This window comes from Orcinus orca, chromosome 5 (assembly GCF_937001465.1).
Source record: "Orcinus orca chromosome 5, mOrcOrc1.1, whole genome shotgun sequence".
In the NCBI taxonomy this organism is placed as follows: domain Eukaryota; kingdom Metazoa; phylum Chordata; class Mammalia; order Artiodactyla; family Delphinidae; genus Orcinus; species Orcinus orca.
This window is the reverse complement of record NC_064563.1, coordinates 68,445,418-68,461,385: the sequence shown is the minus strand read 5'-3', so window position 1 is coordinate 68,461,385 and position 15,968 is coordinate 68,445,418. Positions and strand designations below refer to the sequence as shown.

Below are 15,968 nucleotides of genomic sequence, written 5' to 3'. Positions count from 1 at the left end.
TTTTTCTTAAATAGTTGAAGGGACGACCAAAAGAGCTAAGATTGCTTGTAATACTCATGTGGCCCCTAGGATGCACCGCCTGGTGGTGATGAGCCAGGTTTACAAGCAGACATTGGCCAAGAGCTCAGATACTCTGGTGGGGGCACATGTAAAGATTCATCGTTGCAATGAGACTTTTGTATATCTGCTGTCTCCCTTACGGTAAGCAAGGGTGTTTTGATGTTGTGACGTTTTCTTTGGATCAGGATTTGTCCTTTTATTTGCCATCAGAATAATATTGTAGTCAGATATTTTTCATCGTATTCTTATTCAGAGAAATTTACCTCATTTTTCAGATCTGTAACAATTGAGAAGTGCAGGAATAGCACCTTCATCCTGGGCCCTGTACAGACTGCTCTTCATCTCCACAGCTGTGACAATGTTAAAGTCATTGCTGTTTGCCATCGTCTGTCCATCTCTTCTACAGTGGGTTGCATCTTTCACATTCTGACGCCTACACGCCCACTTATTCTCTCTGGGAACCAGAGAGTAACTTTTGCCCCCTTTCATACCCATTACCCAATGCTGGAGGACCACATGGCCAGGACTGGCCTTGCTACAGTGCCTAACTATTGGGATAATCCCATGATTGTGTGCAGAGAGAACAGCAGCACAAGTGTCTTCCGACTCTTAGCACCATGTGAATTCTATGTGTTTATTATTCCCTTTGAAATGGAAGGGGACACAACAGAGATACCTGGGGGTCTTCCATCTGCATATCAGAAAGCACTGGGCCAAAGAGAAAAAAAGATACAGACCTGGCAGAAAACTGTGAAGGAGGCTCGTTTGACAAAGTGAGTATTTTCTAAAAGTAGTAATTTGTCTTATGTAAAACTCCATGGGAAAGCAAATGAACCTGCACATGTTTATAATTGTGCTAAAGAAATCAAAAAGACATAGTGTGTCTTTCACTAAGGTCAGTATCCCAGGCACAGTTTGGTTGGGGGATGGGAGCAAGTGCATACTCAAGTATTAGATTCCTTTCTTTTAAGTAGCTTAAGTTTAACTGGCAGATATAAGACTTAAATGAATGAAAGATCATATATGAGGTCAATCATAAATGGATTGGTTTTAGTTTTTAATTTACTCCTCTGCACTACACTAGTGGTTCTCAAACTGCATTGTGCATCAGGATCATCCAAAGAGCTCGTTGAAAATACAGGTTTCCTGGCTCCACCACTCCACAGGCAGACGTGCAAGGGTGGACTCCTAATGCTGGTCCATGGACTAACGCCAGTTTTTGTCAGAATTTTCCTAATCCATGGTAAAATGTGAAAAATAAGTACAGTGTTTTAAAATAATGCTAAATTTAGTCAATTTAGAATACTGTCTTTTATTCTGAAATTACTTTTTACTTTGGGGGTACTAAAATATTTTATTTTTAATAACATGCTTGTGATAGTAGATGGTTATAGTTTATTATGTCCACCACAAAATTTTATTTCAAGCGTTTTGATCTTTGAACTCTAGAAGCCAGGGACACGCTATATATAAACCATATATAAAGATTCAGAAAACATCAGTGTGGGTGGTCAGAGATTTATGGAGAAAATAGAATTTGTGTTGGACCTTGAAAAATGAGCAGAGTTTGGAGAAGAAGTGAGGGTTGGGCAGCATACTTTTAACAGCACTAGAGGAGCAGATGTGGAAGCAGAAGCAGACTTCAGGTATCCTGGAAATCAGTTGCTGAAACAAGATTCTGGTTATGGATAATGATATTTAAACTTGGATGGGTAGATTGAGCTAGATTATGTAGAATCTTGAATATCAGGCAATAAAGGTTAGATTTAAGTGGAATTAAGTAATAGGAGCCATAAAAGGGTTTTGAACAATGGAGTGAAAGCCATTTCATTTATTCAGGAACATTTATAGAATGCCTACAATATGCAAACCGCTTTATTAGATGCTATGGCAGATTAAAGAATGTGATTGGCACATATGGAAATCCTCTACTTAGATCTGAAAGAGGGAAGTCAGGGTGATATTACAATATTCTAGACTAAGAAACTGGACTAGAGTGGAGATGAATGGGGTGGAGACCAGAAATACTTTGACAGGACGCTGGACTTGGTGCAAGATTTTGTAAAAAAGACAAGAAAATTAACGATGACTCCAAAAATTGGAGCCCAGTTTAGAAACATTTGATCAGTTTTCTTCTGGACAGAATAGCATGTACAACTTAAAAGCAGTGGATGTTCAGAATAAGTAATTATTGTCTATACAAGTATTTTGGTATTTAATTAAATTTTATTTGTTAGAGATATTAGGAGAGGAAACATAGTACTGAAAGATGGAGGGGTGCTTCTTCTACAGCATTGTCCATTTGGGAGCTGGAGCCAGTTTGAGAAAAGGGTATCAAGTTCTTTTGGGGGATGTTTACATGAAATGTCCTATATTCTGATAATGTCTTGGTCCTTGAGACTTAGAAAAACTATTACTTTAATAATTGGATTCCATTTGCTTGGTATCAGTCTTTTTGTTTGTTGTTGTTTCTTCTGGTTGTCATTATCTTGGAAAATTAGCCATTCTAAAAATGTTTCTATTTCTGATGATCCAGAACTGTGATTTGATGTGTAAGTAAAAATGCCTATTTTAATTAGATCTCTTGGTTTTATTAGATGTTAAAATTAGTATTGTTCTTTGGATAGCTGTGTCTATATTGTAGTGGAAAGTACTCTGACTCAGGAATTAGTACAGATGATGCCACTTATTGTGTGACATTGAATGTGTCATCTGACCTGTCTAGCTCTTAGCTATATCATATATAAAGTATATTTTCTACCTGATGAGATTGATATAGAAGTTTAATAAGATAACTTACAGTAACGATGTGTGTGTAAGACACTGTAGTGGTGTGTGCTGTACTGTGTGTAGTAATGTGAGTGTAAGGCACCCTGCTTAGTGATGAGTTTGTGAGACACATCTTCTGGGTGAGATTGTTTACCCACAATATCTGAGACCTGCCCTGTTAGAATTAGCTTCATTCTAAGAGAAATTGTTGAAGAAAGACTTGATCCAGCCATGGTATTTTCTGGACGCATTCTTGTGGCATATGGATTAAGGAAGGAAGTATATAATATATAATTACATAGTTGCATTTAGATTCTTTAAAACAGTTGCTACCTGCCAAAAATACAAACATCAATAACAGTCACAACTCATGCTTTACCTGGGAATCCACTGTAGTAATACTGCTGTTATCTGTTACAAACATTCCACCTGGTTTGTATCTCATGGATTGAGCCACCAGGATACTAATACTACAGATCAGTCATTCTCAATTTAGCAGAATAGTGCTGATGACCATAATAATAGGTAATATGTATTGAGCACTTACTATGTGCCAAGTACTGTTCTAAGCACCTTCTATGTATTAATTCATTTATTCTTCCTAATAGTTCCCTATCACAGATGAGGAAACTGAGGAACCGAGAGATTTAAGTAATTTATCCAAAGTCACACAGGAGCCAGGATTCACACCTAGTCAGCCTGGTTCCAGAACCTGGGTTCTTAGTGTCTTTACTGTTTTCTGTGAACTGTCATGTATAATATAATCATTATAACGATGTGATATAAAAATGGATCATTGGAAGAACATTCTTTTAAAGCAATTCTGTTGTTTGGATGCTGCTAGTATTTAGATGGCTAGATTTTCTTACACATATGAAAAGCTTATACACATGTGTGGAATCTGGAATGTGGTAAGCATTTAATAAATATTGACTCTGAATCATAGCATGTTGAAGTGATGAGATCCATGATAACACTAGAAACCAGCAAGAGCATGCAATTTAACTTTGGGAACATGGGAAGACAGAAGAATTATTGAATAATTTGAAAAGAAACTGCCAACACGATCCTTTTAAAGTGATAAGATGATGTCATTTCCCTGCTCTGTCCCTTCTAATGGGTCCCCATCATACTTGGAATAAAATATAAAACCTTCACAGTACCTACCAGGCCCTCTCTGCCTCATGTTCTGTCATTCTTTTCCTCATTCACTTCCCTCCCACCATACTATAGTGTTACTTAGTCATTGCTGTCCAGCCAAACACCACCAGGAACGTATCTGTAGAATAAAGTTGGATTTTGTTACTCATTACAAGGAGGGAGAGAACTAGTTTCATCTCTATAAAAGCGTGTTTAAAAGAACTGATAATTGGATTTTGGCTGTTAGGTGATTTGGGGGAGGGGTGTAGGAAGCAAGGTTTTGTTGTGGGTTGGATGCAATCTGGAAGTGAGGGTAATTCTATGATTTGGTATTGTAATAATTTTTATATTAAAGAGGAGGGAATAGAGGGGCTAAAACTATAATTGTAAAGAAACAGCAGTCACTCATTAGCCAGGAAAGGGTGATGCTCGGTCATTTTTGTGGTTTGGACCACAAAATGGTTTTGTTTTTTGTCTGGACCTGAGATATGATTATGGAATGATTTTTTTTTTTTTGCCTTGATCTAGCATTGTCCCATAGTGGCCTTGTCACCTGTTGGTGTGCTATGGGATTATTTATGTTCAACAGAAGAGCAGCAGGCCAGATCCCAGCTACACCTAGGCCTAGCTGATGGTGCTAAGCTAGCTCCTGGCTGTCAGGAGCTTCTCTTCTCTTGCTTATCCTGAACATGATAAATATTCTCTCACTTTAGAGCCTTTGCACTTTTTGTTTCCTCTGCCTGGAATGTTCTCCAGATATTTATTTTGCTTAATCCATCACTTCATTCAGATCTCTGCTTACGCGTCATCTTAGGCTTCTGTCCATCCTTTTTCTAAATTAGCATTCCAAATACTCTTGATTTCCCTACTCTGCTCTATTTTTCTCCAAGCCACTTACAACTACTTAAGTTCATATACATATTTATTTTATTTATTACCTATCTCCCCTACTAGAATATTCAGTCCACAAAGAGCACAGACTACATAGGTCACAATGTGAATGGCACCCTCTAGAATCATGCAGTGCAAACCTGCCCGGACAGAGGCCATTTCTCTTCTCTTTACACATTTATCCTCATCAGTCAGAACACTACCCAGCATCACTTGGTCCTCAGTAAATATCTGTTGAGTGAATAACCACAGTAGAACAAAACATATAATTACTGATAAGTTTTTACAAAGAGGGAATTGTATCTGACCAATCTTTTTTTTGGTGGTGGCGGTGGTGGTGATTCAGTGTATAGAACTAAACAGAGCAGTTATTCGGAGAGAACAAATGGATAAGTAGAAATAATTTAACATTTATCCCATTAAAGTATTTTATAATCACTTGGAGTAAAATTAATATGAATTAGTATTGCTACATTCTTTTTGCAATTTTAGGGATCAAAGGAAGCAGTTCCAGGTACTTGTGGAAAACAAATTTTATGAGTGGTTGATTAATACAGGACATCGTCAGCAGCTGGACAGTCTTGTGCCCCCTGCAGCAGGCTCCAAACAAGCAGCAGGATAAGACTTCCTCATCAAAACACTGGTAGGCATTTATAATGGAGAGCACTTAAAACAAGTTATTGGGGGGAGATATTACAAGCATACCAAAAAACCACACAGAATATTATGTCACCAACGATTGCTGATTTTTTCCACCGCTCCCCCCAGCATATACAGATTTTTACATACCCATATCTACTACATTTTATAGTGAGAAGGCCAAGCAAAATATTCAGGTGGAGCCTATAGAGTTACGGGCAAATATAATAGCCAAATTTGTCTTTTTTGTCTCTTGCCTGGCACGAGTTAGACCGTCCAAAGCTCTTCTGTACTTCCCCATATATGGTTTTAAGTCTTACCCTTTCTGACACATTTTTCCTCTTTCCCATAATCCCACACATAAATCAATTAATAAATTAGCTAATCTTTGTTAATTGTACATATGGGCATTAATAAATTACCAGAATTAGTCCAAATGAAGATTTGAATACTAAACTCTAGGAGACCTACAGATTCAGTAGAAGAGAACATGGATACAGGCAAATTTATTGGAAGTTATTTAATCCAAATACATAGTATTCTTTTTTTTTAAATAGAAATTCGCTTATTTTGCTATTTTAAAGTATCTTTAGAGACGAACAATAGAAAAACACAAAGGACATAAATAGGCAGTTCACAGAAAGATACTTACAAACACAAAGATGCTCACTTTCACTTAAAATTAAAGAAATGTAAGATACTATTTTTCGTGTATCACATTGGCAAGGATCAAAAATATAGTACACAACACTGGTAAGACATTTCAGTTACCTCTGGGGAAAGTGTAAATTTGTGCAACCTTTTTGGAGGATAGTTTGACAAAATCAGAATTAAAAATGCACACATTCTTTGACTTTGCAATTTCACTTCTTAGATTTATCTTACAGATACATTCAGGTATGTAAAGATCTGTTTAAAAGAGATGTTCAGAAACTAACACAACATTGTAAAACAACTATACTCCAATAAAAAATAAGTACATACATACATACATATACAAGAGATGTTCATTGCAGCATTGTTTGAAATAGCTGTAGGCTGCAAACCAGCCAAATGCTCCCCATTAGAGGGCAGGTGCCTAATGAACTGATTCATCCATGCCACGGAATGCGTCTTTGAAAGGAATGAAGCACACCCGCATGTGCTGATCCTGAATGACCTCTAGGGGGTGATGGTGAAAGCTGGCAGGGGGCATAAAATGTTGCCTCGTGTGTTTGAAAAAAGGAAAGGGATAATCACATATTTTTATGCTAGTTATATGCCTTAAAAATTTCTGAAAGGATATAAAGAAATTGTTACCAGTGTTTGTCTTTGAGGAATGAGACTGGGTGTCTAGGGTAGGAGAAAACTTACTCTTAATTTTTATTGAGATATTCACATACCATAAACTTCACTTTTTTTTTTTTTTTTTTTTGTGGTACGCGGGCCTCTCACTGTTGTGGCCTCTCCCGTTGCGGAGCACAGGCTCCGGACACGCAGGCTTAGCGGCCATGGCTCACGGGCCCAGCCGCTCCGCGGCATGTGGGATCTTCCCGGACCGGGGCACGAACCCGTGCCCCCTGCATTGGCAGGCGGACTCTCAACCACTGCGCCACCAGGGAAGCCCAAAACTTCACTTTTTTAAAGTGAAGAATTCAGCAGCTTTGATTATATTCACAAGTTTGTACAATCATCACCATTTAACAAATCCAGAACATTTTCATCACCCTAAAAATAAAGCCCGTATACATTGACAGTCACTCCCAATTCCTCCAACTCCCCATATCTCCTCTGCCGCCTGGCCCCTGGCAACTTCTAACTTCTACTATTTGTCGCTTGAGTTGTCAGTTCTGGACATCTCATATAAATGGAATCATACAATATGTGGCCTTTGTGTCTGCCTTCTTTCACTTAGCATAATGTTTTCAAGGTTCATCTATGTTCTAGCATGTGTCAGTACATCATTCCTTTTTATGGTTGGATACTATTCCATTGTACGGATATACTGCACTTTATTTGTTCATCAGTTGATGGACATTTGAGTTGCTTCCACTTGTTAGCTATTGTGAATAATGCTGCTATATGTACTTTCGTGTACAAATTTTTGTGTAGAGATGTTTCTATTTCTCTTCAGTATACTATGCAGAGGAGTAGAATTGCAAGATAATACGTTTAACTTTTTGAGGAACCACTGAACTGTTTTCCAAAGCTGCGTAAACTTATTCTTTATTTTTCATATATTGTTTACATTTTCAAAGTGTGTATTACTTTTTATAAAAAAATAATTTTACAATATTTAGTTAATAAATACTGAGATTAAGAATTGGAAATCTGATGACGATTATACAAAGGAAATGGGAACTATAAGAGGATAAAATCTTACTTTAGACTAACCCCACAGCCTGCTACTTTATGCCTATGTATGAATTTCTTTTCTTCTATTATGAACTAATGTGACCCTCAGAGAAAAGGAATGTAATTAACTTTTAACTTCACATATTTTATCACTCTAAATCATCATCTGACCAATTTATGTGATTTTATGAAAAAGATTTTTTCCTATTTTTACACGAAGGTGATAGAAAGTTAGTTTTTTTGTTTTGTTTTGTTTTTTTCATATTCAGGGCCCTGGAAGCAGGAGGATGAATGCAAGATGGTGCACGTGTTGAAACTAAACTGGAAAGGTGCTCTTGCTGCTTAAGAGACTTTGGGGATTTTTCTTCCTATTTAAGACCTTTCCTTAAGTTTCCTTCCAATGTCATTTGCTACTGTTTACATTGAATTTTAGATAAACTTCTATTATATAAACATATAGTTTATAGAACATCAGAAGGCTCATTTTGTGATGCTAAAATGAAAAAGTTGATGAAGGCATTGTATATATGTTAATATTAAAGTGATTGAGAATAGGTTTTATAGTTCTTTGTAACTATTTAAAAGGAAATTACTACTCCTTTTAGAAAAGAATTGGAATGAAGGTATGATTTTTGGAGTATAAATATAGCAGGAAAGATTTTATACAAAGATATTTTAGTCCTTAAAGTATGCAACAATGAAACTGTATAAAATCTTTATTTTTCATTTCACTTTCTGCTTCAAATTTTCAATAAACAAACTCTAAAAAGTAATCTTCTCCTTTCAGTAAAAAGATAAAGCTTTACTTTTAATTTTAGAAAAGATTTCCAATGTCATTCTGTGATGTTATATCAAAATAAAGTTTACATTTGATGGGAAAGCTATGTTCTTTAAGGTAAAACAGTTACCAGTTTAATGAATCTGATTGCTGATAAACATTGTTTCATATGCTTTTTGGCCATTTAATTAGTAATTATATCTAAAAGCGCTTGATCTCTTATTTCTAAAATGAAAATTAACCCTCAGAATGTGTTTTAATTATAATTGGAGTTTTTATTTTAAACTTGCTTGATGAAATTCAAGCAAGGAGAGCATTACCAAATAAAGAAACACTGGAATAATAGAAGTGTCTTTTTGGAAACCGCTATTGTTTAATGAAATTAATGGTATTAATTAGATACTTTCTTTAAAGTTTATAAAGTTCAGAAAACTAAGCATATAACTTAATACTTTGTAACCAACAGTCTTCATATCAAGGCACATTTGTCATTTTCTGGCTGACCAAAATATATTTTAGGGGCATCCCATTTATAAAAATATTTGCTGGAGGCTTTGTTAAGGGGAAAGGTGAGGAAGTTGGGCTTTTGAGAAGAATATATTTGACCAGGAAAATTAAAATGGAGAAGAGTTGATTTATTGTTTCTTTGAGTTTCAGTAAGATGTAATCTCATTCCTAAAATCAGAGGTATATGAAGCACCAAAAACTGTTCCCTACACAGGTTCCAATATGATATCATGCAGAGAAATGCCACCTAGGAGGTGGCAAGCTGGGCTTAGCTAAACTTTTGCAAATTCAGGATTTCCACAGTAACTTTCTGTCTCTCGGGCTACACATTGTAGCACCCTTTCTTGTGGACTGGATCTTTTGGGTGTATGTGTGTGTTTTGAAAAAATTTCACACTTAAAGAACAGTGGCAGGAATGTAAATTCCCACATGCCTTTTGTCTAGATTCACCAACTGTTAACATTTTGCCACTTTCACTTTACCAACCCTCTGTATAGTGTTACTATTTTATTTTTGCTCAACAATTTAAGGGTAGGTTGAAGACATCTGGGACCTTAACTCCTAAATATATTAGCATGTATTTCCGAAAACCAGACATTCTCTTACATAGTCATAGTACATATGATTAAATTCAGGAAGTTTAACAATGGCACAATAGTAGTACCTAATATATAGACTGTATTAAAATTTTCTAATTATCCCCCAAATATCACTTGTGTTGACTTTTTTTCCAAACACAAGATCATGCATTGCCTTTAGTTGTCATGTCAGTTTTACTGCTTTGGAACATGTTTCACTTCTGTTCAGAATTAGAGGGTGGTTTTTTTGACTCATCTCCTGCAAGTTCTTTTGAAGAAAAAAAGACATGGGGGATTTCAAGGTGGCTACTTGCTAGAAAACCAAATTGCCCAAGTAAGAGGAACTTTTCTGTTTTCAATTTTGAAAAATTTGGCTGGGTTTTGGTGTCTTGAGTCAGCAAAGTCTATAATGCAGCAAGGCTTGGTAAGCATTAAAGAGGGTACTGAAGCTTTCCTTTATTTCATAATCCTGATTGTTTTTCTAGAAACCATCAATAGCCTCTAAATGACTGACTCAATTTTTGGATCCTATTCTCTTGACTAAGCAAATGTTTGATTTGAAACCAACCCAGTATAAATGTCTCTGTGCCTCTAACTCTCTGTAGCTATTCCTGGATTTCAGCACTGGGGAAACCAATCTATGCACCAAAAATGTCTAAAGCTGGAACCAAGGTAAGTAAATGGTCATGCTGATTTCTAGCCTACCCACTTTTTCACCTAATGATACATTGAAAGAAACATGGAGAAAAGCTTTTGCTTCTTCACCTGGAGGTGAGTATGATAGTGGATAGAAGGCTGGGATTGATTGAAGAAAAGATTAAGGAATGCTTATTTTATTTTCTATTCTAACAGAATTACCAAATAATTTATTAAGGGTTTATCTTCATGTGTGGTACTTACTATGTTGAATACTGTACAGGTATGTAATGTGTAAATATCGTCATGATTTCTGCCTTCCAGCAACTAATCTCTGTATTTCCACAGGAATAAGACATGCAGATAAGAGGATTATATGGAGTAGAGAACTTTCAGTGTTCAATTAAAAATCTGTCTTTTGAAATTTAGCATCAACCATTAATATTCTAAATGGCCAAAACGGATGGACCAATCAAGTGAATTAAATCCTACATATCCCCTTCATTCAGCAGCTACTCTTATCCCTTTTCCCCAAAAAATTGTTTACTTACGTTAGGAAAATTGCCTCTAAAATATGTGATTCACGATTGTTGGACTGGAAATTGATTCTCTTTGGGAATGAGGGGATATACCTTCATTCTCTTTCTAGTTCTTCACTGACTGTAGGTCTAAAGCAAAGCCTCTGGTGCCTGATTTTTCCACCTAATGTTTTACTGTGTAAATGTTCAAGCCCATTGAATCTTAAAAGAATAAGTAAGAGATGGTAAATGAATACTTGTATGTCCCTTACTTACATTCTCCAATTGTTTACATTTTGCCATAACTGGTTTCTCTCTGTGTCTTTCTCTTTTTACTAAACCATTTGGAAATAAATAGCAGACTTCATTATACTTTTGCCTTAAGTTTTTAGGCATGTATATCCTAAAATCAAGGGCATTCCCTGTATAAACATCATATCATTATCAGGTCCTCCAAATTTATCAGAATATAATACCTAATATTTAGACTATATTCACATTTCCTCCAGTTGCTCCCAAAAATGTGCTTCATGGCTGGCTTTTCCCCTGATGTGGGATCCAGTCAAGGGTCATGAATTTCATTTGGTTGTCAAGTTTCATTAGCCTCTTTTTTTTAGCGCCTTTAATATAGAGCAATCCCCCTAGTTTTTGTTGTTGTGAGACATTGACATTTTTCAAAGTCCAAACCCAGGTGTCTTATAAAAAGTCCTGACATCTGGACTTGTCTAATTGTTTTCTCATGTTTAGATTCATACTAACCACCTTGGCACAAAAACTACATAGGCAATGTCAGGCACTTTGCATTGCATTTTTTCAGGAGGCACCTGTTAACTTGTTGCATAACTGGTGAGGGCCTGATTTTTTTTCCCGTTTGGAAAATAGAACTAATAGTCGTATTTGCATCCAGAAGGTTTGGGGAGAAATATGAGACAGTGTCTTTAGTGCTCTGAGGTTTTTGAAAAATATGCCATGAAAATCCCACTAAAAAGCATCTGAAGTCCTTAGAGGGCTATCCACGTGCCTGGAGGGAAGGTTGTTACAGAACAGCCCCACTTTCAATGATTTCCAGTGTAGGGATAATGTACTCTTTTATTTCTTGTAGCTGGTCTGTTCACTTAGTAAAAACTTTTGCTTGCTAAGCCAAAGGAGATAGTAATAGCAATTTATCTTTTACTTTTTTATTTCTTCTCCCTTTCTCATTGTCTTGCTAGCAGTTTAATCAGAGGAGTTATGGGCTGGGCAAAAGCAATGCATTTTAATAAGTTTGTTCTTGTTACCTGTGGAATAGTCAAGACATTTTCCCCTCTGCTATATTGGATTAGTAGGCTATTTTTCAAAAAATTAACTTGACAATTAGAGTAATTTTGTAATAACTTCTAGGAAAATCTCCTGCACATTTCTTAGCCTTCTCTACAAAACTTTTTGTCCAAGAGTCCCAACCTCTCAGCTGACCGTAAAGTGGATTTCATGGTCTTCTACAAATGGAAATTGAGTAAAGGTGCAACATTCTCTGGGCCCTGAAACTTGGAAGGTCTGCTACTGAAAGAAGAGCTTGGCCCTGGAGCTCAGTAATGGTTCTGTGGCAATGCTAGTGCTTTGTTTCAGCCTTGGGATGGTTGGCTGGTCTGCTGGAAGGGTGGACAGCAAGGAAAAAATCATATATATTTCCACTTTTCATATACTGAAGTCAGTCAGGTAAGTGTGCAGAGGGTAGTAAGTGTGAGAAACAATGAAGGAAGAAAGATGATATTAATTTCCCATGGCATATCCCTTGCAGAGCCTCTTCTTTGGTGAATAGTTGGCCAAAAACCAAAGGTAAATTTAATTAAGTTTAGAATCTATCCATTCTTAGAGAGTTTACCTTGATTTTCTTGAAGATCTTGCCACAGGTTTTGGGAAAAGCCTCTGAGATTCAGGATTGGTCTTGTTCCATTGCTAAGAGTAAATGGTATATGTTGAACAGAGTTAGCTGTGCAGGTAGGAAGACAACAGAGGGAGATGAAGTGAAATAAAATGAACAACAGATTACTAACCAGGAGTCTGCACTGTTGTCCACTGGTTTGCCTGCAACCAACTTGTAACTAGCTAATGACCTTAGGCAAGTCTTTAACTTCTTTATCTGTAACAGTTGTAGCGAAAGCTTATTGGAAATCATGAGGCAGCTATTAAAATTGCTCTATTGGCACTGTGCCATCGGACCCTCAGAACAACCCTCTACAGTGCATAATGTTACCCAGATTTAACTAGTGGTGCTGCGATTTTGTTTTCTCACCTGTACCACGTATCTAAAGGGAGCGGGAAGAGATCGAGATGACTGTGGGAAGGGAAGAAAGGAGGTGAAGTAGGTGATTTAGGGGCAGGAAGGGTAAGGAGCCTTTTAGGGAACAGGAAAGGGAAGAGTTGAGAAATGGGAAGGGCAGGAAGGAGAAAGTTTACAGTGGAAGGAAAAGCTATTAGTAGGTTGCTATGTAGAAAGGCTCACCTGCGTAAAAAAGAATGAGGCCCAGCTGCGAACTATTTTTAGTGTCCTCCTTCATTCCCTGCATCTAATTAGTCACCAAATCCTCATTTCTTGTGACTGTCCTCATGGTCATTCACATTGCAGTTGCCTTTGGTTGGTCCTCAGCATCTCTCACCTCCGCCCATAGCAATCAGCTATTTCTAGGTACAAACCATTACATTACATTTCCCACATCATCACCAGAGGGATTCTAGCATGGCTCTTGTGTCACTTCTGGCTTTATTTCCTAACACTTCACCACATGCTCAGTCTGCACTAGGCTTAATGAACTACTTGTCCCTATAGTGGGCCATGTCCTTCCACTCCTTTATTCCAGTAAACAAGCTGTTCTTTTTGCTCTGCCTCTGGAAAACCCCCTACTTATCCTTCAATCCTTGCCTCAAAGATCCTCTCCTCAAAAATCTTCTCCAGACTCTAACTGGCTCTGTCTGCTTCTTTCATCTGAAATGGCTGACATGGTTTTTCTCCTTCTAAACGTATAAAGCAAATTAGCCACAAGGTGGCGGCACAACACCAGGGAATTAACTGCTCAAATCAATGACACCTGTGATTTCAGTTTAAATTATAAACTGGCATTGATCTTGGATGTGGAATTACAGAACAAGAAGGGACAGACTGTGTGGTCCATTTGGTTTTCTAGTGGTTTTCAGAAACTGCATCATGAATCCCTGGGACTTCCCGGGAACTCTGTTGCCTGTTTCAAACAGAAAAGTTTTATTTTATAGCCAGGGCTTCAAATCTAGTCCAGTCCTTTCATTTGACAGATGGGAAGCTGGAGCCCTGAGAGGTGGCTTGACTAAAATAGTAGGGCTGATTGTAGAGATGCAGCTCTAGAGCCCAGGCATAGTATTTCCCGTTCCTCAGGGCTGCATATTTCCCAGTGCCATCACAGGCTTCAGAGGTTTACCCCAAAGATTGTGATGCAACTTGGTAAGAGTTTGAAGCAAAGGACATTCTTGCCTTGTCATTTTGTTACTTTGCAACTAATTTGTTGGCAACAAAATAGTAATACAGAACATATGATATATTTTCATGTCTGTATGTTCTATATCCATCTAAAATAAGCTCTAATGCTAAGGTCTGTGTTTTCTTTTTCTCTATATATCTCTTCCATATCACCTAGAATGGATTTCTGTATTTGGAACTCACTCATCTTCATCTAGCATTTGTTGAGGGTTTGTCAAGTGCAGGGTATAGGGGTCCATAGCTGAAATAAGGCTTGGTCCTTGCCCTTGGAAGAAGTCTAGTAGGTGTCGGTGGGAGAGACAGATAGAAAAGTGGAAAATTTATTACATAAGTACAGTGAGAAAGAAGCCATGAGCTTGAGTCTGCAAATGCTGGCTTACAGTAGAGCATTCTTTTGTTTTGCTTCGTTTTAAGGCCTCAGAAAGTGCTCATTCCTGTTGTTAACAACTAAAGTTGTCTGCCAGAAGGCAAATGTTGTGAGGTATGGTAGAACTAGATATTTTCTCCTCAAAATGGAGGAGAAAGGAATTCCTAAAGTGGGGAAAGTGTTCTTAATTTTCATTTTTCTATCAACACAGCCACTTAACCCCTCAGTTTTTCCACTTTGTTTGCCCTGTGCTCCAGATTACTTTCTTTGAAGACAAAAACTTTCAAGGCCGCCACTATGACAGCGATTGCGACTGTGCAGATTTCCACATGTACTTGAGTCGCTGCAACTCCATTAGAGTGGAAGGAGGCACCTGGGCTGTGTACGAAAGGCCCAACTTTGCTGGGTACATGTACATCCTACCCCGGGGCGACTACTCTGAGTACCAGCACTGGATGGGCCTCAATGACCGTCTCAGCTCCTGCAGGGCTGTCCACCTGGTGAGTCTGCAGAGGATGCGCGTGCTCCCTCTCTTTCTGTCTCTTACCCCCTACCCCGCCATTTTGCTTTTACGTGAAAGAGTTTTCTTAAGATTTTCCCACCTCTTAATGGGTGGTTGTCTCTTGTTGGCTGCTGAGGCTTCAATAAAATCTTAGGTCAGTTCATCACAAGACTACGTGACTTATTTCCATAGTACTTTCTCTACCTCTTGTATATTTTAAGGAATTGTTTTTCTTATTGAACGTCAGCTGTTTCAGTCAGTGCACAGTGGGGATGGGCGTTCAGATCATCTCACGTTCAAGATGGTGGGTCCCAAACCTCACTGTTCTCTGAGTTCCTGGCCTGCTGTTGATTTTGCTAATGTTTGCTGTTCATTTCCCCCTTTGTTTCTTTAGTCTAGTGGAGGCCAGTATAAGATTCAGATCTTTGAGAAAGGGGATTTTAATGGTCAGATGTATGAAACCACTGAAGACTGCCCTTCCATCATGGAGCAGTTTCACATGCGAGAGGTCCACTCCTGTAAGGTGCTGGAGGGCGCGTGGATCTTCTACGAGCTGCCCAACTACCGTGGCAGGCAGTACCTCCTGGACAAGAAGGAGTACCGGAAGCCCATCGACTGGGGCGCAGCTTCCCCAGCTGTCCAGTCTTTCCGCCGCATTGTGGAGTGATGATACGGATGCAGCCATAAGCTTCTTCCTGGGGCCAAATGCTGGCTGGCCTTGTCGTCCAAATAAGCATCATAAATAAAAACAATTGGCATGCA

General features: G+C 38.0%; 2 protein-coding genes across 5 annotated transcripts in view; both read left to right on the top strand.

The window, feature by feature from the left end:
- TBCCD1 (TBCC domain containing 1) overlaps positions 1-9,243 on the top strand; it is a 21,702-nt gene extending 12,459 nt beyond the window's left edge. For all 4 annotated transcript variants that reach the window (XM_033403222.2, XM_033403225.2, XM_033403224.2 and 1 more), the window contains exons 5-8: positions 15-201; positions 336-833; positions 5,353-5,503; positions 8,103-9,243. In XM_033403222.2, the coding sequence (XP_033259113.1) occupies positions 15-201; positions 336-833; positions 5,353-5,482 (815 nt within the window). In that variant the 3' untranslated portion in view covers positions 5,483-5,503; positions 8,103-9,243. The remainder of the gene's footprint in view (positions 1-14; positions 202-335; positions 834-5,352; positions 5,504-8,102) is intronic.
- Positions 5,421-15,968, top strand: CRYGS (crystallin gamma S). Its single transcript, XM_004278463.4, has 5 exons — positions 5,421-5,503; positions 8,103-8,162; positions 10,302-10,368; positions 14,962-15,204; positions 15,601-15,968. Exons 2-5 carry the CDS (start codon positions 8,125-8,127, stop codon positions 15,871-15,873), a joined length of 621 nt encoding a protein of 206 aa, XP_004278511.2. The 5' UTR covers positions 5,421-5,503; positions 8,103-8,124; the 3' UTR covers positions 15,874-15,968.